General features: G+C 43.9%; 1 protein-coding gene across 3 annotated transcripts; it reads left to right on the forward strand.

Annotated features, from left to right (window-relative positions):
• The first annotated feature begins 8,421 nt into the window (after window positions 1-8,421).
• On the forward strand, window positions 8,422-14,744 carry FST (follistatin). Of its 3 annotated transcripts, none has more exons than XM_067730663.1 (6): window positions 8,422-8,581; window positions 10,500-10,691; window positions 11,118-11,336; window positions 11,656-11,880; window positions 12,580-12,810; window positions 13,553-14,744. In XM_067730663.1, the coding sequence occupies exons 1-6, from the start codon at window positions 8,497-8,499 to the stop codon at window positions 13,633-13,635; spliced, it is 1,035 nt and encodes a 344-aa protein (XP_067586764.1). In that variant the 5' UTR covers window positions 8,422-8,496; the 3' UTR covers window positions 13,636-14,744. The 3 variants fall into 3 exon arrangements, with proteins under 3 accessions (XP_067586764.1, XP_067586765.1, XP_067586766.1); XM_067730664.1 differs by having other exon boundaries at window positions 12,583-12,810; XM_067730665.1 differs by lacking the exon at window positions 13,553-14,744 and adding an exon at window positions 13,276-13,544.
• Window positions 14,745-15,262: the final 518 nt, after the last annotated feature.

The raw sequence follows: 15,262 nt of genomic DNA on the forward strand, positions 1-15,262 counted from the left end.
TACCTCAGGAAATGATACCACCACCCACTCACTTATTCATACAAGAAACCCAAGAGCCGTCCTCATCTCCTCCTTTTCCCTCATCCCCCTCATTCAATCAATCAACAGAACCTATCAATTCTACCTCTTGTCTCTTGAGTCTATCCTCCTCTTCAACCCAAGTGTCACCCCCGCTAGAGTTCTGCTACTGGGATGGCATCCTAAAAGATAGCCTTTCACCAATGCTAGCGCCTTGCAAATCTATCTCCACAGTTCAGGCAAAGAGAGAATTTCTAAGTGAAAAATGGCTCATGCCCCCCCCAATTATAATATTCCCATGGATTTCCTCTGGAAAACCAATGAACCCATGGTTTTTATAAGAGCTTATATAATCTGCACCATCAACTTCTCCCATTACTCAGTTTCCACTTTTCCTCTCAAAGTAAGTGCTTTGGTCATTACTAAACATCTTTTGGTTCCTCAAATGATTTCTCTTTTGCCTCCTGGGCTTCACAAATACTCTTCCACCATCTCTCCAAGCACCACCTTCTTCTGGTTAACTCTCAAACATAAGGTCTCAGCTAAATGTCACTTCATTAGGAAGACCTTACCTGGCCATCCTCATCACAGTTTATTATATGGACTTATTTAATATCTGCCTTCTCTGTTATCTCAAAAGTTCTAAGAAAGCTGCAATTAGATTTGCCTTGTTTCCTTCTCTATCTCTATCACAGAGTCTGGAGAATATCATAGATATTTAATAAATATTTATTGAAATTACGTTGAAAATTAAGCCACAGAAAGACTACGGGCTATTTGTGCTAGCATATTTTGTGTGCCTCAAAACTGCAGATTTTATGCATAACAGTAGAAAAACATTATCTGTAAAAGTATGTTATGTTGTTTAGAATATAGTAGTAATTACAGAGCTGTTTCTTTTGCTCATTACCCCCTGGAATGCCTAAAGTACAATCCCTTCCTAAATGCTAGGCTATAAAGTTTTCCTGGCTCAGCATTGTCCAGTTTTGTGGAGAGATCTAGGAAATGGTGATAATAATATCTATCTGGAAAAGAAGCTAAGAAAATAGAGATGATATATTTCGTGCTCCTGGCATGGAATATGTACTCAATACATGGTAGCTATTATTAAAGGACAAAATAATAGATAGATGCATACCAGAGTGTGTGTGTGTGTATGTGTGTGTTGGTGTGGGTGTGTGTTTTGAACTCTCTCAAGACAATTGCTCTATTGGTGACACTGGTTAATTTTGTAAAACACACTAATATATGGAATTATTCCAGGGAGGACACTCTAACTGAGATCTGAATGGTTCTTACAAAGCAAGTAGACAGATTGGAGTGTATTGGCAGAATAATCGGAACACCTAGCAATTGTATCTTTCAGAATCAGGGGTCTTGATCAGGGGTCCATGGAACCCTGTAAGGATCCATGCATGGATTTCAAAATGCTTAAGACCTTCCTAAAAATGAATGTAAAACTTTGTGCAGGTGTATATGTATTTGTGTCTGTGCACTATTCTGGGGAGATGGTTCATATCTTTCAACAGCTTCTCAGATGGACTGCAAATAAGAAAAAGTTAGGAATCATTGCCTAAAGGTTTCTTCAGGAAATCTGGTGCTCTGGCAAAGATGAAAATGTTGACAGTGTGATGGTTGTGTCATTTGGCTGGCCAAAGCAATGTTTTCTATTAAAGCAAAGATTAGAAGTCTTGGGGCCAAAATGATCTCAACTAAATAGTTCTTCTCCAGTATGTTTCCATCTGCCCAGCATGTGAGCCATTAACACATGGTTCCTCTTGATGATTTTCATATACTTATTTGCGAGGAAATCACACTGAGGCCAGTTCAGAAGAATCATTTAACTAATGTATTGGAAAACCAAATAAATGAGCCTCCTATACATACTAACAATTTTATATTGCTAAAAGAATGACTATTTATTGGAGATTAAGCACACACTGACCAAAACTACCTCTAAGTCATTCATCTACTAGTCTTCATAATATACATATTCCTATTCTAGTCCAAAAAAAGAGCAAGGCTCGCCATGTGTTGAAATAATTTATTTCAACACTTAATGCATCATCTGTTCTGTATTTCCACATGTTGTGTCATCATCATTTGACCTCAACCCATTGTTAAATATTTAATAGTACTGTTGGATAAACAATACAAAGTATAGTTTACTTTTGAATGTAGCATTTACATGAAAAAAATAAGCCAATATATGTTGCAAAAGGTACAGTTTTGGGTTATAGTGCTAATCCTTCTGGTGGATGGAAAATGAGTTATAAGAGGAAAGGAAACCACAGGGAGGATGAATGAATCAGGGAGAGCAATGACAAACGAAAAGATGACATAACTCTCCAGTAAAGAACACAAGCAGAAAGTAACTGCCACCTAAATGTTGGCACAATGGGAACTGCATATTTCTACCTCTCAAAACTTAAGCATAATGATGGATTGTTTTGAGTAGGAACCTAGTCACATGAAAATTATGAAATACTACTCAACAAAACACTAACCAACAAAGGATAATTTTAAACTCTCACTGGGTATAAATTTCATGGTGACAGAAATTATTCATTCAAAGGACTATCTGTGGTCTGAAAGAAACAACAAAAGAATGCATGCAAGAGATTTTGATGAGTTAGCACACCACTCCTGAAAAGTGTGTTCAATACATTCTTTTTGACTGACCATAGATAATCAGCCTTAGGAAGTATGAAAACATAATCCTGCACCAGGAAATCTTTATAACTCATCGAGTTCCTCTGAGATAAAGAGCTGGCAACTGCATTTATTATCCTACTTCAGCAAGTTTTTCAATGACAGTTAAAATACAAAATGGATCTACACACCACAGTTGAGAGAAATTAAACAAAACCTAAGTAAATGGAAAGATATACCATGTTCATGGTTTTGAAGACTCAATATCCTTAAAAGTTCAATTATCCCCAAATTGATCTGTCCCAATCATAATCCCATCAAGCTTTTTGTGTGTATTTATAGAATTCAACAAGTGGATTCTAAAATTTACATGGAAATGCAACTAGAATATCCAAAGCAATCTTGAAAAAGAATAAAGTTGGAGGAATTACACTACCTGACTTCCTTACTTACTATAAAGTCCCAGTAGTCAAGACAATGTGAGACTGACATAGGATCAACAAATAGATCAGTGGAACAAAGCAGAGAACCCAGAAATAGATCCACACTTATAAAGTGCAAAGGCAAAGTACAAATTAGATTTGGAATGAATTCCCCTTTCAGGAAAGATGATTAATTAAAAATCTATAGGGACTTCCCTGGTAGCACAGTAGTTAAGAATCACCTGCCAATGCAGGGGACATGGGTTTGATCCCTGGTCCAGGAGGATCCCACATGCCGTTGAGCAACTAAGCCCATGTGCCACAACTACTGAAGCCCATGTGCCTAGAGCCCGTGCTCCTCAACAAGAGAAGACACCACAACGAGAAGCCTGTGCACCTCAACTAAGAGTAGCCCCCGCTCACTGCAACTAGAGAAAGCCCACGCGCAGCAACAGAGACCCAATACAGCCAAAAACAAATAAATAAATTTTTAAAAAAGAAAAAGAAAAGGGCTGTCCATGATTGACTGACTCTATATAACATAAAAGCACCATTGAAACGAGAAAAGTTCAGGTAATCAATTGATTGTTTTCTTAGTACTATATTTAAAAAAGACATATATTCTAATGACATTTTTAAAAACGTAATTACCTGATGGTTTGGACCTCTTGGATAAACATTGCTTTTATGTACTCACATTTCTTAACTTTTTAGTTCTGCAACAATTCAGCCAATACAGAACTATTACCCCCCACACAATCCTCATCTAGCCCATGAAGTTACACAACACCAAAGACTATGACGCATTAAGTAACCGGTTTTGTACCTAGAAGAACAAAATCTGATTTTAAAAACACTTCAGCGTATTTCTCCAGTGCTTAAATTCTGTCGCTTAATCAAGATTGATTGTTTGCATTTGAAATCTTAGTATCATTTTGGAAAATACCTAACTTCAGAAAAGTTTGACATTTAATTTTAAGGCAAAAAAGTAAAAGCTACTCACTTCCTGACTTCCAAATTGTCCATATGTAACCTCACTCACCCTTTCCATATTCTTTTTTTAGGGACTAAAATTTAACCAGGTCAGTTCTGGTTCAAACAACAATTTCATATGATTTCAAATAGGTATCTTGGGAGCTAGATTGAATCATTTGCTAAACTCTAATATTTTAAATTTATAAACTTTAGAAGGAAGATAGCTTTTGAAGCTGACAAAAAAACAATCAGAGAACAGCAGTCCTTTTGTGTGCTGCCCAGAAAGTCAGTTACAAAGTGGTCCTATTGTGTTTCTCATAATTTACATTTACTTTTTTGGCAGAGCAGAAAGAAAAAAAATAAGAAGTCCAACTTGGAAGCATACAACAAAACTGAAAGAAGGCATTTTTATTTTAAAATGTCCCCTTGACATTTATACATCTACAAACCCAATATTTAACATTTACAGGAGATAAAACAGTAAAAGAAATAGCAGCTGTTTTTCTGTGATGTCACTGAACAGGTGTGATACCATTTCATACCCCAGAAATGGGATGGATCTCTTGCTGATGCTCACAGGAGGCCCATATGAGACCAATATTGACCTGTGTCTCATTTCCTCCAATTGGTCAGAAAACAAGCCAGGCCAACAAGAATCCTGATGACTGATCTGTGCCGATTCAGGGCAGACATTTTCCCAAACAGATCAATACTATCCAAGGTGCAGCTGAAAAACAGGATGAGCTTGTATCACTAAACAAACACCAAACTGCTTATTCACAAAGGCAAAAGCAACACAGCACTTATGTTTTCCACATTGTGTTTGCCTGTGACCTCAACCCTGACCCCTTAGAGCCACCCTCTCTGCAGAGAAAAGTAATCCTGTATTGGGTCTGCCTCTGGTACTCCTCTGGTACTCTGGGTCACTCCTGTGAGTGGTGGCATTTTTACAATGAGAGCTACTGTGTCTGCTTTGGCCTAGCCTAGAAAATCACATGATGCCAAAGCAACTAGTCAATGCAGTCAATTTAGTCAAATGACTGGTCTGAGCACTTGGCATTATGTAGACAGATAATAAAATAGCAACAGAATTTTTACTTTTTACCCATCATCCTGGAATTGTGTGGTCATACCTTGGATTAAGTTAATTCAGAAAGTTCTGTGACATGAGTTGTTTCTATATACACAAACTAAAATAACTATCTGAATAAACCAAAAACTCAAAAGTCCAGATAAAATATTCTTTTGATTAAACCCTCAAAATTGCCTTTATTCTAATTTTCATTTAGCCACATGGACCACTCTCCCCCCACGCCCCTCAAAGTCATATCGGGTATGCTCTTCTTATATCACTATATTCTAAGTGCACATGCAAATGAATAAGTTAAACCATAACGAGAACATGCAGGTTACATCACTATTTTCATTGCTATATGGTTATAAAATATGAGGATTTTATGGTCTTTAAAACAATCTTCCCAAAAGTATTGAGAAAATAAACTATGCATTAATATATGACCCCACGTTCCTCTAGGCAAGATGACTTCATATACAACCAGGCATGAGCAAAATTTAAATGTTTTGTATGGTCCTAAAGTGAGAAATTTCAGCTTCCAGAGGCTACAGAAGACTCAGGACCAATAAATGTATTTAAACTGGGGACAATATAAAATCATATAATCACATTTGGGTCTTAAAATGTTTAATGGCTATTGGTAACACTGCCACGAAATCCAACCACCTACCATCTAAGATAATTTGTGTATTTAGAATATTGAATTTATTTTCCAACCCTAGATACACGTTTGATAAACTTTGATAAAACAGAAGCTGTGTCTCTTGCTGCTATTAAAAGACAAATCTATACCGCCCCCCCCAAAAAAAATGGTCGAGTAACAATAATTGTTAGCTTTCCCCTTTCCTTCAACTAAGTTTTCCCTGGGAAAGAGGATTTGAAAGGGAGAAAACAAACTTTCCCTCAGCACATTACTATATAAGCACTATATCCATCTGCCTGAATAAAGAAGAAATAAATTCAACTTTGGAACTCTGCCATGGAGTGTCGGCTCCTGCAAAGGGGACAGTTTGCTATTAATTGTTAATGTCGTCGGCCATTAGAGGGCACTAAACAACTCTACATTAATGCTGCATTGGAGGGAAGAGTGGAAAAGCAAGAGGGGAGGGAGAAGGGGGGAGAGTACGAGCAGAGTCGGGGAAGAGGGAGGCAAAGAGAAAAGAGGAGAAGGGTTGGGCGGACGGGAGGGAAAGAGAGAAGAGGGAAGACACAGAGAGAGAGAGGAAGAATAAATCCGAAAGATTAAGAAGGATGTGGAGCCCCCAAAGCCGTCTGAAGTGAGCAAAAAGCCAGCGCCACCCCGCCCCGACCGCCCGCGCCCCTCCCCTCCCGTCCTCAGGACGGTAATTATAAAGCGAAAAGCAGCGGCGAGGTCACCCGTTTTTACCAGCCTGCTGCACCGAATGCGCGCGGTGCAGGTGCGGCGGCCGCGGGGCTTTGTGATTCATGCCCACTTTCAAAGGGGGGCTTGGGCCCGTCTGAGAGGCACCCAAACAACTGTCTTCTAATATTAGCACGGCTGTATTTCGGGATCTATTATAGTCTGTCCAGACAGATCCCATTGTAATGGGATCTTTTATTAAAAGATTAGCACTATCTCCTGCAGTTGGTGGAAAAAAATCTGTTATCACTGAGTTATTTGCAGTTGTGGAGGGGGTGGGAGGGGGTGGTGGAAGATGGGGGGTGGGAGGACGAGAGAAGGCGTGGGGGGCGGCGATCTGGCGGGGGGAGGTTGGGGGCGTGAAGAGGGGCGGATTTGAAATCCGTAGGAGAACAAATCCCAGTGACCTGCGAATGTCCAAGAATTTTGTCTGCATACTTCGCAGTCTGTTGTCCTTCGGGCTCCAGAAGCGAAAAGAATAGAAATTTAAAAGGCAGCTTTGGAATAAACAATATAGCATTTTCCGTGAAGTAATCGTTTTATATAAAAGGAAATATCGCCTCCTCAGTTTCATTCAGCGGTGCCAAAAATGTTATAAATGAGAGACCCGCCAACTTTCAGCGAAGAATGCCAGGCACTGTGCTTAATAAACTGAGGCTACAGAAGTTCATTATCGATGTTGCAATCTTTTTTATTCCGCGAACGGAGAGAGAGGGAAAGAGGGAAAGAGGGAAAGAGGGAAAGGGGGGGGATGCTGAGAAGGAGACTGGGAGAGACGGAGACACACAGGACGGAAACTGGGGAGCCTCCGAGCCGGGGAAGGGGGGTAGACCGCCTGCGTCGGCGCCCCCGCTCCGGGTTCCGACTCCAGAAGCGGCGAAGTGAAAGGGGAGAAAAGAAAACGAGAGGGTCGAGACTGTGACAGGGGGGGAGAGGCCGGGGCTGAGGTCTTCAACATTTTTGTTCGCTTCTGACTCGTCGAGACCCAGGGCCGCGTTTCGGCCCGGCTCAGCCGGGGTGGAAGGTGCCGGGGCCGGGGTTCCCAGACACACCTCTGGGCTCCGGGTGGCCGCAGCGCTCGGCACGCGCAGACCCAGAGACAAAACGTCTCGGGGTCCCGCGCCCAGACTGCGGGGGCCTAAAACGGCAGCGACCCGACCTCAAGCGGGATATTTCAGCAGCTCAGGGCTCTTCGGGCGTTTTGCAAAGTCTTCCTGGAGCGAAGGAGCGCCGGTGCGGAGACCAACTCCCGCCCAGCCGCCCAGCTCCGCTCCGCCCGCCGCCGCCTCCAGAGCCCCCAGCGCGCCCCCACCAGACACACACACACACACACACACACACACACACACACACACACACTCTCTCTCTCTCACTCTCTCTCTCTCTCTCTCTCTCACACACACACACACACACACACGCGCGCGCACACACACACACACACGCCACCCCCGGCGCGCCGGCGCTACCAGCGAGCGGCGGCGTGCAGGACTTGAAGTGGGTGTTCTTCCCCACTCCCCCGCCCCGGTCGCCTGCCCCCTCCCTCTCGCTCCTACGCAAATAAGAACTCGGCGATTCCCCTCCTGCAGCTTTGATTTCGGGCACTTCCACCAGATAATTGGGAAGGGTTTCCAGAAGGTGGGAAATGTCACCTGATTCACACTGAACTTTTAGAAGCTCCCCACCCCCAAGGAGCCGCGCACACCCTCGCTCGCGGCCGCCCTCCCACTGCCCCACACACTGGGAGACCGCCCACCGCAAACCGCGGAGACCCCCGTCTAGATTTAAAGCGCGGCTGCGCCCGGCTTCTGACGTCCATTGAATCGCGCGGGCGGCCGGCGGCGAGCGCGGGGCTGCGCCGGGATCGCTGCGCCCTCCGCCGCTCGCCTCTGTGACGCGCGCCGCTTGCCCGAGCCACCCGCCGCCGCGCCCGCTCCCCGCGCCGCCGCGCTCCTCGCCCCGCGCCTGCCCCCAGGATGGTCCGTCCCAGGCACCAGCCCGGCGGGCTCTGCCTCCTGCTGCTGCTGCTCTGCCAGTTCATGGAGGACCGCAGTGCCCAGGGTAAGCAAGGGGGGATGCGCTGGGAGGTTCGGCACAGGGCAGGGATTTGTACTTTTCGGTCGTCTCCACTGGGTCTATTCTGAGCAACGCTGCTCTCGGAAGATGTTGGACCAACTTAGCGAGTCCGGGATGGAGAGGAGTGGGAAAACTAAAGGCAGTGACACTTTAGGACCTGAAGCCGAGTTTGGAGCGCGGTTATCCTTTAAAAGGAAAGGGGGTGAGCTGCAGTCTCTCTCAGTAGGTAGGGTTAGATGCTCCAAGTTCTGGACATAATGAGTTCAGATGTTATCTCCCCTGTTTGGCTCTGAGGAAGGGGACAAGCATCAGTAGCCTGGAGATTTCAGTCGACCCATTTGCAGTCTAACCTCCCTCCCTCCTATGTCTTGTGGATACCTTAAAAAAATGACTGGGTGGGGAGGGGGAGATACTGAAATTTCTTCGGTGGCTGGGGGACGTGGTTTCAGAAACTTTGCCCAAACTTGGAAATGTGGGTGCCGAAAATTTTAGAGGGAAGTAGCTTTCTGCCTAGTGGATGCTTCTTCCAACCCCCTCCCCCCAACCCTGCAAAAAAAAAAAAAAAAAATTATTGCCCCGGACTCTTTTGAGTAGTTTACAGTTTTTTCCCCTTTGCCTCATTCCTCTGACTGTTAACTTTCTGTAGAACAGTGAGGAGCCCACAATTGATTTAAATTCTGAGATGCAAATTTCTAAAGCTTTTAAAAATTAGATTTGTTTCTTTCAATTAGTCTTTGGGCAGAATTTTTTAAAATAATAATAGCAGCTTGCGATCCAATTATTGTTAAAGTTATATGGATGATTCATGAGAAATCTTCCTGACCAAAATCCGAACATTAAAAAGGAGGAAGGGGGAGAAATTACTTGCAAAGATTTCTTGGTAGGTATGAGATAGGGGTGTGTGTATACACACACACATGTATATAAAACCATGAAACAGTAGGAAGTTCCCCCCCTTTTTGTTTCCCCCCCCCCCACTCTTTTCTTGAGGCAGACTTGTAACTTTCCTGGCTTTAGCGTTAACATTTTGTGTGTGTTGTAAACTGTCCCCCGGGCACTGTCCCTAGCCGTCTGCGACGCGCTACTCTGAGTTGCCCGCCTTTCGGGACGAGGCGCTGCCGGGGTGCCGGGGAAAGCAGCCCTGGGAGATTTCGAAAGATCGCGGTGGCCGCGGGCGTCCTCTGGGTCTGGCGGATTGCAAAACGGCCCGTCGGGCGGGCTGCGCCTCGAGGCCGCGCGGGGCAGCGCCGGGCAGGGCCCGGTTGCTTTTTTGCTTTCATTTTTCACAAGTGCCTTTTGCTTGATCTGTTCGTGTGTGTGTGTGCGTGTGTGTGTGTGTGTGTCTGTGTGTGTGTCTGTCTGTCTGTCTCGGTCTCTGTCTCCCCCTTTCTTTTTCTTTCTCTCTCTCTCAAGTTCTCCTACTTTCTTAACCCCTGTCACAAATAATACTCGTACCGCCTACATGAATGCAACATGTAAAAACACCCGTCGCATCCTGTTTTTGTCAGGTTCTTTAATCTGCTCTTCGAGTCGCTGCAGGTTATGAAATGGGACGAATAAAAGTAAACAGTCTAGTAAAAGTCAATGCAAGCTGCACGTGTTGTGTCTGGGTCACTGGTAACTGACATTGATATGGCTGGGGCGCTCTGGCTTCTCGCTCTCGCCTTCCCTCCCCCTCGCCCACCTCCCACCTCTTCAATCTGGCTTTTTCCCCCTCTTTCTCCACCCCTTCACTCCCTCCGATTTGTTTCCTGCTTTTCTGCTTTTCTCTCCCGTCTCTCCTCCTCCACGCTCACTCCCTCCCCATCCCCGCCAGGTCTCCTTCCCTTGCCGGCTCGTCGCCTCTCTCCCCCTACCCCGCCACTGCTCACTCGCCCACCTCCCCGCCCCTGTCTCCCCGCAGCTGGGAACTGCTGGCTCCGCCAAGCAAAGAACGGCCGCTGCCAGGTCCTGTACAAGACAGAACTGACCAAGGAGGAGTGCTGCAGCACCGGCCGCCTGAGCACCTCATGGACCGAAGAGGACGTAAATGACAACACGCTCTTCAAGTGGATGATTTTCAATGGGGGCGCCCCCAACTGCATCCCCTGTAAAGGTAGGGCTCTTCCTCCCCAATTTGTAGGCCCTCAGTAGAGGGCGTCTTACCCTCCCAGTGCCCAGCTGGGGTTTGGGACTGGGAGACCTTTGTTCGTGGGATCCACCTAACCACCCCCAGCCCTGGTAAGCCATCCGGGTTTAATCTTGGATGTCACATACTACAGGCAAAACAAGGTCGACAGAGGTTCTCGGACTTCTTAGCCAAATGTGGTGGTGAAGCCAGCCAACCCGTGCACTTTGAGAGAGATCTGGGTATGGGATGCAGCCCACTGTCCCCAACACCTGCCCCTCCTCAACTTCTGGGTGAGAGCCCCTGGGCTCGGACTGCTGGCAAGCACGATTGCGCGAGGCACCCGCAGCCCTCCTGGCTGACCTGCATGGTGCCTGGCCCCGGTTTTAATCCCTGCATCTTTCCAACTGCTAGAAACGTGCGAGAACGTGGACTGTGGGCCCGGGAAAAAATGCCGAATGAACAAGAAGAACAAACCCCGCTGCGTCTGCGCCCCAGATTGTTCTAACATCACCTGGAAAGGCCCAGTCTGTGGGCTGGACGGAAAAACCTACCGCAACGAATGTGCACTCCTCAAGGCCAGATGTAAAGAGCAGCCGGAACTGGAAGTCCAGTACCAGGGCAAATGTAAAAGTAGGTCTTACCCGGCCCCTCCCCCAGCTTTCTACCTGAGATAGACCCACTGCAAGACCCCCGGGGGATGGTGTAGTCTGCAGTGATAGCCTAATAATAATAAGGATGATACCAAATAAAGGAACCCTTTCTAACTTCTGAAGACTCCTTAAAACACTGAAGGACCAACCTAGAATCATAGTTTTCTTTTGAAAACCACAGGGCTCCCAGAGTACGTTTCTGAAAGCTGGATGCTTCATGATTTCCTTGATACTATCAAATGCTCGGTCCCTAAGGACCAGAAGATGCCTATTAATGTGTGTTTCCCTCTTTGTTTCAGAGACCTGTCGGGATGTTTTCTGTCCAGGCAGCTCCACATGCGTGGTGGACCAGACTAATAATGCCTACTGTGTGACATGTAACCGCATTTGCCCAGAGCCCACCTCCTCTGAACAGTATCTCTGTGGGAATGATGGAGTAACCTACTCCAGCGCCTGTCACCTGAGAAAGGCTACCTGCCTACTGGGCAGGTCTATTGGATTGGCCTATGAGGGAAAGTGTATCAGTAGGTATTCTGGATTGAGGAAGGAAAAGAAAAAATACAAAAAGAGAAAGAGGCTAGAACTGGTGTTAAAACTATGAGGTTAACCAATAAATAAGGCCAAAGCCTCCCCAAACACATAGCTTCACCAAAGAGAGAAATACTCTCCAGTTTGGGTAAACTGTCATGACCACAGCATTCCTTAAGAAAACCATTGTCTTCCGGAAACATTGGCATATATATTGAAATGCCAGCACACAGGAAACAATTTTCCTCCTTAGAAACCAAAGAACTCACTCAATTTTACACCTTTTTTTTTTAAGTGCTAGACTTGCTGGAAGCAAGAAATAATTACTTAACAGTTCCTAAAATCTGTTATCAGATTCTGATAACTGATAGAATTCTTTCTTTTTTTAAAAGATCCCACTTGTGGGAAATAATCAAATACGTATTTAACTCAAGGATACCGTGAAATTCTGTTCCAAAAAAATGCTACAGTATTTTCATGTACTAATATAGTATGTAGGAAACTGGGGTGTGTGTGTGTGTGTGTGTGTGTGTGTGTGTTTTGGTTTTATTTATAGAGCATTTTTGCACAATATCTCCATTACCCCCATGAGTGAGTAATAAGATATGTTATATGTTTACATTTATGGATAGGAGACTAGAGAAAGGGGGTAAGGGGGAAATGGATTTACTCATCACAGGTGTATTATATCCTAGAAGCAAAGTCCTGTGAGGATATCCAGTGCACTGGTGGAAAAAAGTGTTTATGGGATTTCAAGGTTGGCAGAGGCCGGTGTTCCCTCTGCGATGAGCTGTGCCCTGAGAGTAAGTCTGAGGAGCCTGTCTGTGCCAGTGACAATGCCACCTACGCCAGCGAGTGTGCCATGAAGGAAGCGGCCTGCTCTTCAGGCGTGCTGCTGGAAGTGAAGCACTCCGGATCTTGCAACTGTAAGTGCAATTTCTAACCTTGCTGCAATTTAAGGCTTTCCCAGGCAAGCCCTAGGGAATGGAGACGTAAAAAGCACGAAAACCTCCCCATATAAGCCCACTTCTGTTTAAGTTAGGTAGCTGCTAAATTTTAACAGCAGTTCGGCGATCCACAGAACAACTGCCTGGAATGTTTCTGGGCTTTTAGGATTTGTCTGATGATCATCAAGGGGGTCGCCTCTAAAAACCTATTTCCAGTCATTTGCCCCTAATTTCTTCTGCTTTAGTAGTGTGCTTTGCTGTTTGCTTTATTAACACTTGAATCTAAACTAACTGCTTCAAAGGTTGTTTTTTTTTCTTTTTCAAAGACAGCTTTCTGTTATCACACAGGGGCTGCTGCTTTGTGCAGCTGCCTCTACTAACTCTGAATTAAGGACCCAAAGCAGTTATACCTAGAACACAAGAGCGCTTTTTATCTAATTTCAGGAATCTGCCCGTAAAACCTGAGCCATTGATTCTTCAGAACTTTCTGCAGTTTTTGACTTCATAGATAATGGTGTTTTTTTTTAAGTTTTTTTTTAAACTTATTGCATAACAGCAGATGCCAAAAACAAAACAAAAAAAAGCATCTTACTGCAAGTCACATAAAAATGCAACGCTGTAATATGGCTGTTTCAGAGGGCTTTGAAAACGTACACTGAGCTGCTTCTGCGCTGTTGTTGTCCATATTTAAACAGCAGCTCCCCTGTATTCCCCCATCTAGCCATTTCGGAAGACACCGAGGAAGAGGAGGAAGATGAAGACCAGGACTACAGCTTTCCTATATCTTCCATTCTAGAGTGGTAAACCCTCCACCAATGTTCAGTGTTGACACAGCCTTTGGGCAAAAAAAAAAAAAGAAAGAAAAAGAAAAAGAAAAAATATATTGTCCATACTGTAAATAAGTGTATGCTTATTTATTTGGGGGGAAAACTATACATAAAGGACCTTTGTCCTAAAGCTCTCTCCCAGGCCACCTTGTTACTCATTGGACCCGGAGAGGCAGTCATTGTGAGGTCTACTGGATGAGGCCCATAGTTGAGACTTGTAGACATTTATTTATACTGTGTCATGTTTTATAATTTATACATAAAATGTCTGGTTGACTGTACACCTTGTTTTTGAAGAAATTTATTCGTGAAAGGAAGAGCAGTTGTTATTTATTGTGAGGTCTCTTGCTTGTAAAGTAAAAGCTTTTTTTTTTTTCCTTGTAAACCATTTAAGTCCATTCCTTACTATTCACTCACTCATCTGTCTCCCTTCATTTCACTGTTGTTAGACTCTTTTCCATTATAACAAACTTGCATGTCAGTTTCTGTCATGTTTATTTATTGGATTCTCTGCTGCCTGTTCTGTACATACGTGATCCCTCGGGTTTTGTTTACAAGGAATCTTGACTGACCAAAAGGCATTATAACTCTGACTCAGATAGAAGGTACAGAGGATACATCTTTGAGGAAATTCCTACTTCCGTTCTCTTGTTGTGATGAAGACATTTGTGAGAGGGGCTGATAGCAATGTTGGGTTTCTAATAATGTACTTTTAAGATGTTACAGATCCAAAGAAATTGAGTGATATGGGTGTCAGGAGCCTGAAGGAAGGGGAATGCTACACATTCAACCTTTTGTTAGGTGTTTCCTTTAAGCTAGTCTGCTGTACCTTTTAAATTAGTCCTTTTCACCCAATGTGTCATGAAAAGTTATATCAAAGCTTTATCAGTTCAAGTTTCTTGCTTTTCATAATACTTTTTTCTGATGCAATTTTATATTTTCAAACATGGCAAGTTAAATATAAATTCATTTAAATATATAGTTTTGTACTTTTCTACCATGTAAATGTGCAATGTATATAAAAGTTATAATGTGTATTTGTAAATAAATGATGAGTGAAAAAATAAAAAAATTTTAAAAAGCCAATGGTCTCAATTGCTGATGATGTAAAAGAAGTTATGTGGGCTTTTGAGTAAAAATGTATATGATACATTTGCTGAGAAATAGAGTTATCACTGAAATTAAGTGGCCAGGGCAGTAGGAACTCCAAGGTAAATTACAGATCACCTCAGTGGAGCTCAAAAGATAAAGGAATCTGAGGTCCAGCCACCCCTTTGTAGGAGTGATGGCATACCTACCACTCAGCCCTGGAGGACACTGTAGATGTTCTTCCCTGCAATGTACCAAGCCTAAAGTTTCCTCTTTAAAAACACCATCTTAGCTATCCTTGTTCCAAACTCATCTCCATAGCCAGAGGTGCCCTTTATCTTTCCTCATCTAAATACATTGGATCTTAGATCTTTAAAAAACAAAGCACATCACAAGGAAAAGTGAAAATGGACTAATATATGACAGCACATCCTAGAAGTCAGAATATCAACTACAGAAATAAAGGCAGTATAGTGTTGGAATTCTAGAGACTTGGTGAAGTGAGGGTGGGGCAG

Source organism: Pseudorca crassidens, chromosome 3, assembly GCF_039906515.1.
Source record: "Pseudorca crassidens isolate mPseCra1 chromosome 3, mPseCra1.hap1, whole genome shotgun sequence".
Lineage (NCBI taxonomy): Eukaryota > Metazoa > Chordata > Mammalia > Artiodactyla > Delphinidae > Pseudorca > Pseudorca crassidens.

Excerpts from the sequence above, each read along its gene's own strand:
- FST (XM_067730663.1), top strand. The coding sequence starts at position 8,497 with ATGGTCCGTCCCAGGCACCAGCCCGGCGGGCTCTGCCTCCTGCTGCTG. Across the intron at positions 10,692-11,117 it reads CAACTGCATCCCCTGTAAAG|AAACGTGCGAGAACGTGGAC; the intron begins GTAGGGCTCTTC and ends TCCAACTGCTAG. Across the intron at positions 11,337-11,655 it reads GTACCAGGGCAAATGTAAAA|AGACCTGTCGGGATGTTTTC; the intron begins GTAGGTCTTACC and ends TCTTTGTTTCAG.